This window comes from Carya illinoinensis, chromosome 5 (assembly GCF_018687715.1).
Source record: "Carya illinoinensis cultivar Pawnee chromosome 5, C.illinoinensisPawnee_v1, whole genome shotgun sequence".
Taxonomy (NCBI): Eukaryota; Viridiplantae; Streptophyta; class Magnoliopsida; order Fagales; family Juglandaceae; genus Carya; species Carya illinoinensis.
The window spans coordinates 17,021,576-17,036,398 of NC_056756.1; the positions used below are offsets into that span (position 1 = coordinate 17,021,576).

Sequence of the window (14,823 nt, forward strand, 5' to 3'; positions counted from 1 at the left end):
AGCCAGGGATTCCACTGCCCGTTCTTTTCTTTCCCCCAATCCCTTAACCTTCAACACGATCCCCGGCTGATCACATGCTAACCATTAAGTTCATGAGTCGTTCTACCCCATGCAATATTATCTACTTCTTAAAAGGTGCCACGAGTATATATGTACTATCTTCTGCTTCTTACGAACCAAAATTTATTGGGTCATGTCGTTGGTTCCATTGATGCTATATGCACCCTCCACTAATCTGACAAACACAATAACACAGTTTCAATCGGGTCCTAAAATATGTGGCATCGACCTGATCAAATTTTCCTAGCTTCATGGAAGATCAGGCCATGATGCATTGTTAAGAATTTAATATAAATAATTAAATCTATTACTTTTTATCGGTTTAAGCATTTGGAACAAATAGTCACTGCAACAAAAGCAGCTTTTTGCCATGGTTGAGATTTGTCGGAAAAGGCTACCATCCAGTCGCAATAACATTTATCTCACCAAATTATATTCGTGGGAGGTTGGTGGCATATAATAAGTGGGGAATATTTTTTTCTCACGGTAAAAAATTTTCGTAGAAAAAGACTGATGTTTCCCACAAAAACAGTTTGTGGAAAAATTAGTATGGTGTGGTGGCAAACGCTATTTGGATTTATTTACCGGTGGTAAATTAAATTATTTTTCCCACACCTACCGTTGGTCGGGATATATATATCTCCCACGAGACCTTTCATGGATAATATGGTGGCAAAAAGATATATGTAATTATATCTTCTGGTTACAGTTAGATAATTGCGACCAGCTTCATGGTGCCTATTAAATCACAACTTGGTTTGTGATTGTGAAACTTCACTTTTTTCCACCACATGATATGATTGGTAATAGATGTTTAGTGTCAAAAGGAGTAGTCGGAAAAGGTATGTGCTATGTTTACGATCGTCTCACGTAATATGGCGAACAATTTATCCCCATTGGATACTATAATGACAAAAATCTGTTTTAGACAACTAGTTTTGGGGGCAATATATTATTACCCATTCACTTATGTTTCAGCAAAATATTATTGGCCATTAGATGCTATAATGACAAAACTCTATTTCGGACAATTCGTTTTTGTGGCAATATATTATTATCCATTCTGTTATGGTTTGGCAAAATAGCTTGTGCCTACCACTTGGAGTTATTGGAAATAACTCCATTCCATATAGAAATTTAGTCTAGAATACGCTACATCCATACACACTGGTGGTGGGAAAAGGTGACCGTGGTGGAAACTAGGCATTTTGACACCAGTCAAAACTCGTGGCTATTGATTATTATCCATCTGTCCTGTTGCACAATTAAATCTTTTCACATCAATTCTCCAACATGGGAAAAATATAGTCAAGCTAATATTGTCATCCCTGCAAAGTGGTGGCAAAACCAAGTATTATATATACCTACTTTTTGTGACGAAATGGGAATATGGGAATAACCTGTTTGAAAGTTGAATATATAAATTTTACAGTTTATAATAACCATCACTTATTATCAAAACCTCATTCACAAAATCCTGTTATCCCAACGCATTCCAAATAACCTCCCAACTGAAATATTTCTATCAACAAAACATGGTAACAGAGAGAAACCATGTCCAGTAGCAAATCTACATATGCCTCCCCAAAATTCTTTGTTAATTCAAAATACAATTAACATCACAACGTGCCCTAGAAACTTTTAGAATTGCCCAATGCATGCTGGGCTTTTTTCTTAATCAAAGTAGCTACTCTGATTAAGAAAATCTGTCCTACACTCAAGCTGAAAGGAATTGTTTTTTATTTAATGCTAATAAGGTGTTACCCACCAGTAGAAGGATATTTGCAATATATGCATCCTAGTAATTTTTCATGTTGGAATTTATAAACACTATCATTCTTCCATCACAGGACAAATTACATTACACAGATTTAAAGCAAATATAAAAATTTACAAAATGCCAGAAACGGTAAGTGTGCATATATATATATATATATATATATAATTTATTTTACATAATCATACCACTTCATAGAGGAAGAAAACGAAGGGAGACTGGAAAAGGCTTACCGTGGCTTTCTTTGGCTCCGTGAGACTGAAACAATGCGGCCTGATGAACTGGGTTCTGGAGGCTAGGGCAAACTGTGTAAGGAAATTTTGTGGAAATGCCTGAGTCGGTGAGCTTCAGGGTGGTTGGGGCTTCCGGGGATCCAATGAGCGGCGAGGAAGGTGAGCTACGGCTGTGACGAAAGGAGGCCAAATCCTCTCAATTTGCTTATCGCGAGTTTGGGGGACGGGGGTGGGAAAGGGGGTAAACGGCTGGGTAAGAAATGACAAAAGTCTGCAAAATAAAACAAAGAGGAAAGCCAATCGCGCATAAAGTCAGTTTCATTAATTTGGTTTTGCGGCAACACCAACTCGTGGGAAAAGCCTAACACAACTCGTGGCAAATAACATGTACTCACGGATTCGTGTGCCTATCACCACGTGCAAAATAGTAATGATGTTTATTTGGTGGAAAATTACTAAATTCTGACGTTAAAAGTTTTAAGCCACGAAGAATATTAATTATTGGATTCTTTTGCCCGTTACAAGAAAATGGTGGCATTAAATGATGAAATTCGTGGGAAAAAATATTATTGCGAGTAAAGTATTTGTCACCATTGTGATCTCATGGTAAATGACATGTTTCGCTCCCACGGATTACTCTGGTGACAAAATCACCACTGATTGCCACGATATTGTGTCGTGGAAGCTGAACTCGTGGCAATAAGCAGCTTTTCTTGTAGTGAGTAATTTCACATTATTATATTAAAATAAAAGTCCTGAATTCGAACCACTTATCCCTTAACTTAAGTTGATCTACGAGAAGAAGTAGGTTTTATTATTTATATTGTATTCTTAGCATATATAAACAACATTTGAAGCAATAATATTCTTCTCCCTTAAACCCAAAATCAAGGAGATTCGATCAACTAAAAATGAACTCCAATTGACAAGGATCAACTCCAAAACTAGAAATGCTCACATAGCGTTTTTAAGGAGTAGTCTCGCGGGCTTTGTTTAATCAACTCAATGCAATTGGATTATTATAATTTGTTGATGGCTTAGGTCCTCATTTTTCTTTTTCTTTCTCTTTTTTTCATCATTGTGGTGTGTCGAAAGATCCTCCTTACCACATATAGCCTTTATTATGCCTGTAAGCTGTAATAATATTATATATGAAAAAACCCAATTAACAACCCATATTCGGTATTGATCTAACATGACTTGATATTTATGGATAATATTTTCATTCATAGATTCAATATGAACACAAGATATATATATATATATATATAATTAAAATGTTAGAGTTTAGCCTTATCGGATTCTAATAAAAACAGAATGACCCAATTAAACATGATTGAGAAATAAGATGAATACGGTTGAACTCACAAAACCTACAATTAGTTTTAATATATATTATTAATGCCAAAAATCGCATAACAAGTAGGCAAGAGAGAAAGAGTCATTCCTGACCCACGATAATGACCCGGGCCTCAATCAGTATTGTGTGAAGCCCATAATGGCGGTTCGAGGCATTGATATGGTGCCCATATGTATGTCCATTACAGTAAATAGAAAAGTAATACTAGAAATGTAAATAAAGATGGGGACGCACATATTTACGTGATTCAACATAGGGCCTATGTTTATGCATAGTTTAGAGGGAGAATCCATTATAATATGAGTATTTTATATTCTCTCATGGTCTCTTGTTTCTTTATGTACTATGGGGGTTGGAGACCCCATTAGTTTGGAGAAGACAGTATCTCTCAAGAGCTCTAGTGTTTCTCTGTACAATAAAGGTTAGAGACATCTTTAGTATGGGGTAGACAATATCTCTCTATAGCTCTCGTAATGTGATTAAAGATGATTTCGGTATTCTTGTAATAGTCGTTTAGAATTCCAGAGTCCCTTTCCCTCAGATCTCATACCCATTTTATTGTGACCCTGTTAGTGATAAGTGGGGAAATCAATTTTATGTCACTTCTCCCTTGCGTGTCTGACTTGTCTTCCTCCCTTAGCTTTTACCTTTTGTCTTCATCACCCCTTGTCTTTTTCCTCTTTCTTTCTCATAATGGCCCCCTTTGATTGGACTGGTATATCTGGGCTGTTATTTTTATCCCCTTTATGTCAAATTAAATTAAAATTAATTTTTTATTAATTTTGCACCTTTAAAACTTAAAAACTTTTTTATTGCTATGTGTTTATTGGTTTAAAATATGTTATTGGCCAGTTTGCAACATTATTCTAATTCAATATATATGCAATATAGAATTACTGGTTATCTTTATTGGTAATTGTAACGCTCTAAGAGGTCTGAGTCATATCTAAACCTATGCTTTATAAGGTTTAGTCAATAATACAATTGAAATTTCATTAAAACTATTATAAATAACAAGAACTTCACCAACCATTATCACTTATCAATTCGATATTACAAGGGCTATGCATGGATATTGATTTTGTCATGAGTTTATATAATGTGGATGTGCATATATAACTGATCAAATCTGTGCTGCTTATAAGATATAAGTATAGTCAATCAAGTATCAAGTATTTGGATCAATTGACAAATATGTACGTCAAAAGCATATTTCTATTGTGGATTCATTAAAAGGGTCTAAATTCTGGAAGATTTTATTACACAACTTACCGGCAGTGCAAAAGTATTCAAAATGGAATGTCAGAGATGGTAATTTATCTTTCTGGCATGATAAGTGGTTATCGGCTGGCCCTCTTTCTAACCAACATGAAGTTAGAGATCCATCAGGTTTATCTTTAGCTGAGTGTAAGACTGAAACTGGTTGGAAGGTGGAAGTGTTCGACCAGTTGGTAGGGGCGGAAAAATCAAAATAGATCATTGCTGAATTGGGAAGAGTGAAACAGGGGAAAGACATTCTTATTTGGCTTCCTAAGGTTCATGGCTCTTTTTCAACTAAATCTGCATGGGACTGCATTCGGATACGTGCTCCAAAATTACCATGGGTTAAATGGCTGTGGAACCCTGCCTTACCAAGAAAAATGTCAATTATCATGTGGAAAGCTCAACATAATTGTCTTCCAGTGGACGATCGAGTGCACAGAACAGGAATTTCGTTGACATCAAAATGTGACTGTTGTAGTGAAGGGAGCTATGAAGACCAGAACCATGTTTTGGCAATTGGAGATTTTGCATAACAGATTTGGCGTATGTGTTCTATAAAGCTAGAGTTGCCGTGCTTGGAAGGTAAATCATGGAGAGAAAATGTGGAGTTTTGGTATAGGCGTGCTAAAAATTCTTCTCAAAGTGGCCAATTAATTGGCATGTTGCCGAGCATTATCACCTGGAGATTATGGAGTCGACGATGTACAACTAGAATGGAAAATCAGCAGGAGTCTATCCAATCCATTTGGCGTTCGATCGTATATTGGTTGGCCTTGGTAGGGGAGAACCTTAAGGCATCAGCAAATTGGTCCTCACGGGATGAAAAAATTCTGAGTTGTTTTCAAATTCAGTATAAGCAAAAACGGTTTACGTCACAGATAGTTAAATGGATGAGACCCCAGGAAGGATGGTATAAACTAAACGTGGATGGCAGCTCATTGGGTAATCTGGGTATTTCGGGGGCAGGAGGAGTGATTAGAGATTTTAAAGGAAATTTCGTTTCTGGTTTTGCTATAAACACTGGCAATTGGACCAATAACTTTGCTGAATTTATGGGGCTGCTTTAAGGAATCCGGATTGTAAGGTTTTTGGGTTTAAATAAGATAGATATCGAGATGGATTCGAAGCTTGTGATAGATTGGCTAATGAAGAAGAGATGTGGTCTCTGGTACTTGGAAGACTACTGGGAGGAGTTGTTAAGCCTACTTAAAGGAATGACATTTTGGATTAAACATGTTTATAGAGAGAATAATTCTTTGGCTGATGGCTTTGCACGATTGGGCGCTACTGAAGTTAATAAAACATGGAATAAGAGTTTAGATTTACCTTGGTTACTTAGGGGCATTTTTCGTTTGGATAAGAGTGGGTGCTCTTATCTTATATTAAGAACTTGTTCTGGGTAGTTTTTTTGATCGGTTATGGTGTTTTTCTCTTTCTTAAGTTGTAATCATGGTTTTTTTTCGTTAAAAGTGAGGATCTCTTAATAAAGTTGGGGAGGGGCCACTCTTGAATATGTGGCTCTGACCCTTTCTTAAAAAAAAGAAAAAAAGAAAAAAAAAAGGTATTTGGATCAATTAAGTATGACACCAACCCAAATTATGAGCGGAAATTGTCATCGTTGTCACATGTATACATTTAAATATTCCAATACTTGGAATTGTTTTCAAGGCATGTCATGTGCCTATTTGGTGACCATATATAGAATGCCATCGCTAAATCAGTTTACAATCTTTTATATATATAATTTGTTATCTTGTATTCTACCTCTTGTAATTAACCAAAAACAGGTGTTTCAAGATCGGATAATATCATGTATATCTGGTCACTCCATATTAACAAATGATTTTTTATTTTTTTATTTTTTAACAAAATATCCAATCATATGCAAAGCACATAATGTGAATAATATATTATAATTAAAAATTCTATTATATATAGTTATTTTTATATATTTATTATATATTTTATTGATATAATTAATTAAAATAATTATTTAATATTAAAGATATATATAATTAATCATATTAATAAAATATATATAAACGACTACTTGTTAGAGATATGACTAAATTACGTGTGTGAAAAGCCTCTCATATCATTGGATCGATACCCTCGTTTAACACCCCACCGACACAATCGCACATGTTTTTTGTTTTTTTCACAGCGTTAGTTGTTAGTTGTTATCACAAACACCAAGGCTGTTTATATAACCGTGCAACCACTTCTGGACCGTTGTTCCTTGGTTGATATGGACATTCGTAGGGCATTCTGGTCATATCTCAATTTGCGTACACTTGTGGGTTTCTTTAACATAAATGCAGGAGGCTTGTCCTTCACAGATTTCACTTCCCTTTGGCACGTGACTTTGTGATACCCGCGGATCTACGGTAATTAACGTGGTCGACACCGACGTTCTCGCATTGTTTCGGCCACTTCAAGTCAGTGCTGGGTTGACTTTTGACTTCATAAAAAAAAAAGGTTTGGATTCTTGAAATCGACGGCGATGTGCGGTTTGATGTCACCCCGATGGCAGTCTTATGTTTCCGCAGCGTATATGAGTTTTGGTTCTATTTTCTGTGCATATATACTCAGTCAGATCTCTGTTTCGATCCGCGAACATAGTTTTGTCTTTTTTTCACCAATTTTTTCGATTTAAAATCTTTCTCGATCAGCCACAGACTTTCCCCATGAAAACCTTTTCCTCTTAGTGTATGAACAACTAAGCAATGATCTATTTGCTCCCTCGTTTTTCCTACTATCATTTCTGTTTTGTTAAATTCTGTGATAAAACATATTTTTCTGTAGGAGAAATGTTATGATTCTTTCATATCGTTAATTTGCATGATCAACCCAATCATTTTTTCTTTGTATAGAACTGGAATTTGAGGCTTAAGCTTCGAGTTCTATATATGTATATTTGCCTCAGCAATGGAGAATCTCTGGGTTTCGTTTCATTTCTTGTTTCCGGTATTAATTCTTGCTGTGCTTGCTCCATTTTCTATGGCTCAACTGATTCCAAGCGAAACCCGAGTTCTTTTCCAAGTTCAAGAGCTCCTTGAATACCCTGCAGCTCTTCAAGGATGGACAAATTGGACCAACTTCTGTTACCTCCCTCCCTCACCTTCTCTCAGGGTTGTCTGCTCAAACAATCGCGCAACCGAATTAACTATTGTCGGAAACAAAAGCTCACCTTCTCACAGCCCAATACTTGCTTCGGGGAAATTCAAAGTTTCGCAGCAAACTTTATCTGAAAGATTCTCCATTGATTCTTTCTTCACTGTTCTAACGAAGCTTTCCAACTTGCAAGTGCTGTCACTTGTTTCCTTGGGACTGTGGGGTCCTTTACCATCCAAGATCAACCGCTTCAGGTCACTTGAAGTGCTAAATGTTAGCTCCAACTTTATTTATGGACAGCTTCCTTCATCAATTGCTTCGTTGAAGAATCTGAGAAGTCTTGTTTTGGCTGATAATTTGTTCAGTGGGAGTGTTCCAGATGTTAAAAGTCTCGTAGTTCTTCAAGAACTGAATTTGGGTGACAATCATCTGGGACCGGGATTTCCCTCACTAAGCAACAGTCTCGTGAGTATTAAACTGAGAAACAATTCCTTCAGATCTCAGATTCCCTCAAAAGTCAGGAACTTTGCTCAGCTCCGGCAGTTTGACATCTCTTCTAATGAATTTCTTGGACCAATCCCATCTTTTCTGTTCTCTCTGCCTTCGATTCAGAATCTTAGTTTGGCCAAAAATCAACTAAGGGAGACTCTTCCTATAAATATATCGTGCAATGATGAGCTTAAGCTTGTAGACATTTCACACAACCTGTTGACAGGCAAACTGCCATCCTGCTTGGCATCAAAGCCTTCAAACCTGACTGTACTCTACTCGTGGAACTGTTTGTCTAGCGGAAACTCAAAATATCAGCATCCATATAGATTTTGCCACAAAGAAGCATTGGCCGTTAAGCCTCCAATCAAAAGTAAGAAGCGGGCGTCCAGCATCAAACTAGGCCTAATACTCGCTATCATTGGAGGTGTCGTGGCCATTGCTGGAATTCTTGGACTGCTGATCTTGGTCATTGTCAGAAGGACAGGTGAGAGGAGAGATAAAGATAACAAATTTGACAGATCTGTAGTCGACAAAACGTCCATTCGTAGCTCCCCAAGATCAAACGTGGATGCAAGTAAGGGATTTCTTAGCTTAATTTTTCAGTCAAAGATACCGAGAATGATGCAGATACTGCTTAAACTACGTGCTTTGAACCATTGTATAATTCCTTGAAGGGTGGTTTTTATATATTTTTCTCGTTCCTTCAATAGAAAAGAATTCGATTTTGTTTTTTATAGGGCGCTTGCCGCAGACAATGAGGTTAGCAGCAGCACTCGGGCTCCCACCATATCGTGTTTTCACATTGGAGGAGATGGAAGATTTGACAAATAATTTTGACCCATCAAATTTGATTGGGGAAGGATCTCAAGGACAGGTAAAAGCATTTGATTCAAACAGTTTGTCGGATTAGCATATATATCGGGAATATCCTATATTGAGGGAACCCTATTTCACTTCTCTCCCCATCTGAAAGTACTTGCTTTATTGCAGCTCTATAAAGGTTGGCTAAGAGATGGTTCGGTGGTCCTGGTGAAGTGCCTCAAATTGAACCAAAAGCTCTTGACTCAAAGCTTGGCGCAGCACATGGAAGTGTTATCCCAGATGAGACATCGGCATTTGGTCAGCATCCTTGGACACTGCATTGTCAGTTATCAAGACCATTCCAATGCAGCTAGCTCTGTTTTTATTGTTCTCGAATACGTCCCAAATGGATCACTTGGGGATTATCTTAGTGGTAAAGTCAACAGAAAACCATTTTTTCTTTTCTTAACAAACTCAAAATTCTCAATGAACTGCTTTTTAAATTGATTTTGGCAGACTGGAGAAAAAAGGAGATGCTGAAATGGCCACAGAGAATGGCAATTACCATTGGCGTCGCGAGAGGTGTCCAGTTCTTGCACACAGGGACTGCACCTGGCGTGTTTGGTAATAATTTAAAGATCGACAATGTTTTGTTGGATGACAGCCTCACCGCAAAAATTAGTAACTATAACTTCTTGCCATTTAAGGTTAAAACAGAATAAGCCCTTTTCATCTGTAGCATTTTTGCTTATCAAATAAGTTGAATTTCAACCATTTCCCTGTTAATTTTTTGCTGATATAATTTCCCAGGTAGGTTCAGACAGCCCTCGCCCTGGACAAGACAATCATATCAGCAGGTATTAATCCTCTTCTCCCCTTTATTTCCTTGTTTCCTCAACTGCTCTGACAAGCCCAATATAATCTTCATGTGCCCTGTACATGCAGCACTGAGACGGCAGAAAAAGAAGATATTTATCAGCTAGGTGTTATCTTACTTGAGGTTATAACCGGTAAACGGATCACATCAGCCATTGAAGTGACTGACTTAAAGCATCAGGTACTCATACAACTACTCATCTATTTTGTCAAGTAGTTCAAGATGACGAGAAAACTATCCTTTGCTGGTGCAATCATACGTTGCTAACCTGGAATTCGTTGGTCATATTGCTTGCACCCTTCACAGCTTGAGGATGGCCTAACAGAATCAGCATCAAAATTAAGGGCTGCAACCGATCCCTCCATTCAGGGATCTTTCGCATATCAATCATTAAAGACCACGGTTGAAATTACTCTCAACTGCCTGTGCAAGGATTTGTGCAAGCGGCCTTCAATAGAAGACGTTCTCTGGAATTTGCAGTACTCAATTCAAGTTCAAGAAGGATGGACCAGTAGCGGAAACCTAAGCACACAGATGTAGTGCTTTAGTTGAAGATTATTATAATGCTGTGGCTGTCGGCATTTCATGCTGCTACAATTCATTTATCATAAAAATTATTGTAAATAGAACTTCCCTTGCCCTGCATTTGTTACCATATTATTTGCTACCAATTTTCCTATGGTTTGACCAGATATTATAATACCCCCCACCCCCCAACAACAACACCACCCAAGGTAGAAGAATGAGACGCAGTGAGCAGGAGTTTTATATGTGAAGTCTACAGAATATGCAGTGTATGAGATAAAAGAAAAATTCAGAGAGAAGTAGCAAACACACAAACATGTTGAGTAATCAAGTTGAGTCACAACACAATGGATGAGTCCCATTGTTGTTTAAACAGGCCATTGGAATATATTTGAAGTTCCATAGCACCTGCACTACAATAACTAATCAGCAGTCCAACTCTGCTCAACAATCTCGCGTACTCTTCTATTATATTCGCGTTTATTCTCACTAAACATCCGTGCAGCTTCTGAATTTGCAGGAGAATTTGGATTTGGGTCACAAAGCAATGACTGCAACCAGAAAATGATGATTGGTTTAAAATAAGATCCAAGCAGCATTATCAGAAAAACTAAAGCCTTTAAAATCACATATTTCAATTCTTTCTATAACACAGACAGAGCCAATTGCATTTACTATAATATACATCTCGAGCAAGCATGTATTTATATCTGTATGCCAAAATAAAATGGGTGGAAGGCCACTTCTCCCACCTGGGCGGGGTGAACACTATCTCACCCCCAACCCCAACCATGCCCGTACCCACTAAACAAGCAGGCAGATTGCCCAACCCACAGTCCAGAGCCCTCACACAAGACTAGAGTATCATATCCAGATTCAACATCCTGCAAGCAGCCAAACAATCCCAATCGCAATCAAACTCAAACAGTCAAACCACAATAAAAGATCTCAGATCTAGTCGGATCAGATTTGATCAAAGATCAGGTTCAAGACCCATGGTTATAGTTATAGATCCGTGCTTTAAAGACCCATGACCGAGAGAGGAGGAGGAGGAGAGAAGAAGGGAGAAACAGCTGAAGAGAGTAATCTCAGGTTTTATATAAATATGTATATAATCAAGAGGGCAGAAGGGTGGGCTGTTACCGACCATCCAACCCCCCCCCCCCCCCCCACAAAAAAAAAAAAAAAATTTAGTCTTTCGCACCAGCCTAGCCTGGGGTAACAGGTGGGCTAGGCGTATTCGCTGGGTAAATGTATAGACGATTCGAACAACTTAAGCACACAAACAAGCACCAACATAAAAATTTGTGGGGAGAGACATGTAATACAAGAGAAACACTGGATCTGAAAATATAGTTAAATGCATTAGATAGAAAACTAAGGTAGTGGGGAGGGACTCATACATAAGCATCAGTAGATCCACACCAAAATGATCATGACATGTTAACCAATAATTCACAGTCCCCAAGTTTGTATCAATTTAATACCTGGATAGAGGTAAGTATAGCTGCCACATCATAAATAGGGCTCCATTGATTTTGTAGAATATCCAAACATATGCTTCCATCCGCATAAACTGAAAAAAAAAATAATAAGAATAAGAAACAGGAACTTAGAACAATAAATGGCTGAAATTCATGACAACAAACACAATCTTTCCTTATAAATTTTGAAGTTGTTCACAAACAAAAGATCTCAGCGAACTTTTTAAAGTTACTCCCAACAGAGAATATTATCACAAAAGATGGGAAAAGCTGCTCCACAACCCCAACGAACTTGTTTCCTACTCAGTCTCAATACCTAATACCATTGCATGGCCAGTCTGATGGACTTTAGAAATGAAAAGACATGTATTTACAGAAAGATGAAGGATAAATACACTAAATTTCTAATTTTTTTTAAAATAAGTAATAAACTCATTAAAAAGCACAAGGGGCACAACCAAGATTCAACATGTAGAAAAGAGGAAATTACTTAAAAAGGACTTTTCAATCATATCCAATGTCTGTGCTTTATCATAGAAGTTTTTGCATCCCTATCACTTCAAATACACCATATGAGGCAAGTTACGCAAGTAGAGAACATCTTTCACACTGCTGCAATTTGTAGACTAACACATAACCCCCGCCAAGAACCAAAAAGGTCCATCATTTTTCTGATCACTACCCAAGTCACTAAGTCAGACCCAACTGGCTGAAGAATTCATTCCACAAAACATTAGCAATCCCACAATGGGGTAGTGTGCCAATGGCCTTATGACCATTGGCACTACCCTGGTCCTTTGGGACCATGGGGTCTAGGTTGGGGGTTCAAAACCCCCCAACAACTAGGGTGTTGTCCCTTAAAACTTGCCTAGCAAAAAAAAAAAAAAAAAAAAAACCCACGATGATGTTTAAGATGATCAACAAACTCTTTATTCCTCTTACACATGCAACACCAGTCAATCACAACAATTTTTCTTTTTCTTAGATCATCCATTCTGAGAATCTTCCCTAGAGACTCAGAGAGGCTGTCCAAACAAAATTGCAGCTGTCATAGGGACCTTAGTCCACCAAATCCCTTCCAAGGAAATAGGTTGTGATCATGAGGAGTTAGAATATTATAGAAAGAACAAATATTGAAAACCCTCATGGCGATACAGCCCTGCAGAGCAACAGGAATAAATGACATAACCCAGGGTCCAAGAGAACCCTTCTTTGTATCTATGGAGCAAAAATAATTAAAGGCAGAACATGGAATAATAAGCCAGGTCCTGGACGTGCCGCTATGAAATTGTAATCATTGCATATGTCTAGACTTTCACACATTTTTTTTTTTTTGTTTGATAAGTGACTTTCACACAGTCAAAGTGAACAGAAAGGATATCAGGAATATCAAGAAATTGTAGATGTTAAAAATTGTTTGTCAACTTACTATTTGGATGGAACATTCGAGAGACAAAGCGCACTGTTGGTGGCTTGTTTGGATAATCCTCCATAAACTGGAGCGTCAGTTTAAACGTACCTGGAGGACTTAAAGATATAATTATGAACATAGAATACTCAATAAAAGCTGTGCTAGCAATACAGCCTGTATATTGATAACTTCAGCCATAAAAATGAAAATCTCAAAGACAACACCAATAAACAATTAGCATAACAGAAATACCATTTTGCAGATTTTTATTTTTTATTTTTTTTGTAACAGCCATGTTAAGCATACTTAAAAGCTCAAAAATATCATATTAACGACAACACACACGCAACTGCATGTTGCATGGTTGACAGCATAAGATACAAGAGTCATACCCATCTCTCAGGATTAGCTCAAACCTTCCAACTTTTCTGAATTGGATAGTTTATTGAGATATGAATTTGTTGCCTCCCAAAGCATACCCAAAACTAGAATGTGAACAGTGATGGATGCAAGTAATACCATAAGAAGCAAGTAGTAAATAATTCACTGCAGCATGAGTTAAGTGTAAATATTTTTGAGAAATACTATCTCACGAGTTGAGATAGAAGCTGTGATTGTATTCATATATATATCACTGTTACAACTGATGTCTATCTATGGAAAGACTATAAAAGGAAAAGATTTCTATACAAAAATATACAGTTAATGAGACTTAAATACACATGATTTACTCCTATGATAATGCACTACTTGACAAGAGAGGGTTGCTGAGAATATGGCTCAGTATTGCTGTGATCATGTGCTGATATCTCTGATTGATGCACAGCTGGGATTTTATTGATTGCATTCCTTATATTCCCCCTCAAACTTGGCTGTGGTAGAAAGCAAAGGCCAAGTTTGGTACGCAGCTGTTTGAATTGAGTCTTGAGTAATGGTTTTGTGAACAAGTCAGCAAGCTGAGCAAGTGAGGTGACAAATTTGGTTTCTAAGGATCCAAGTGCCACTCTTTCCCTTACATAGTGATAATCAAGTTCTATATGCTTTGTTCGAGCATGTAGAACTGGATTGACAGTCATAAATAAGGCACTCATGTTGTCACAATGGAGAATAGGTGTTTTGAAGAGAGGCACCCCAAGGTCTCGAAGTAGTGTTGAAAGCCAAGTTAATTCTGCTGCTGTGGAAGCCATTGCCCTATATTCAGCCTCTGCACTGGACCTTGCAACTGTTGGTTGCTTTTTAGCACTCCAAGAGATGCAATTGCTACCAAGGAAAGTGCAATAGCCTGAGGTGGATCTCCTTGTGGTGGGGCAACCAGCCCAATCAGCATCTGAGAAACCATATAGATCAAGGCTGCTGTTTGAGGTGATGCGGAGGCCAAGTTCAACTGTGCCTTGCAAGTACCTAAGGATCCTTTTGACAAGCTGGA

The 14,823-nt window shown here is 37.6% G+C and overlaps 1 protein-coding gene across 1 annotated transcript; it reads left to right on the forward strand.

Annotated features, from left to right (window-relative positions):
* The first annotated feature begins 7,184 nt into the window (after nucleotides 1–7,184).
* LOC122309870 (probable LRR receptor-like serine/threonine-protein kinase At1g14390) lies at nucleotides 7,185–10,664 on the forward strand. The gene is made up of 7 exons (XM_043123612.1): nucleotides 7,185–8,873; nucleotides 9,037–9,173; nucleotides 9,290–9,533; nucleotides 9,617–9,807; nucleotides 9,911–9,957; nucleotides 10,046–10,157; nucleotides 10,284–10,664. Exons 1-7 carry the CDS (start codon nucleotides 7,622–7,624, stop codon nucleotides 10,515–10,517), a joined length of 2,217 nt encoding a protein of 738 aa, XP_042979546.1. The 5' UTR covers nucleotides 7,185–7,621; the 3' UTR covers nucleotides 10,518–10,664.
* Nucleotides 10,665–14,823: the final 4,159 nt, after the last annotated feature.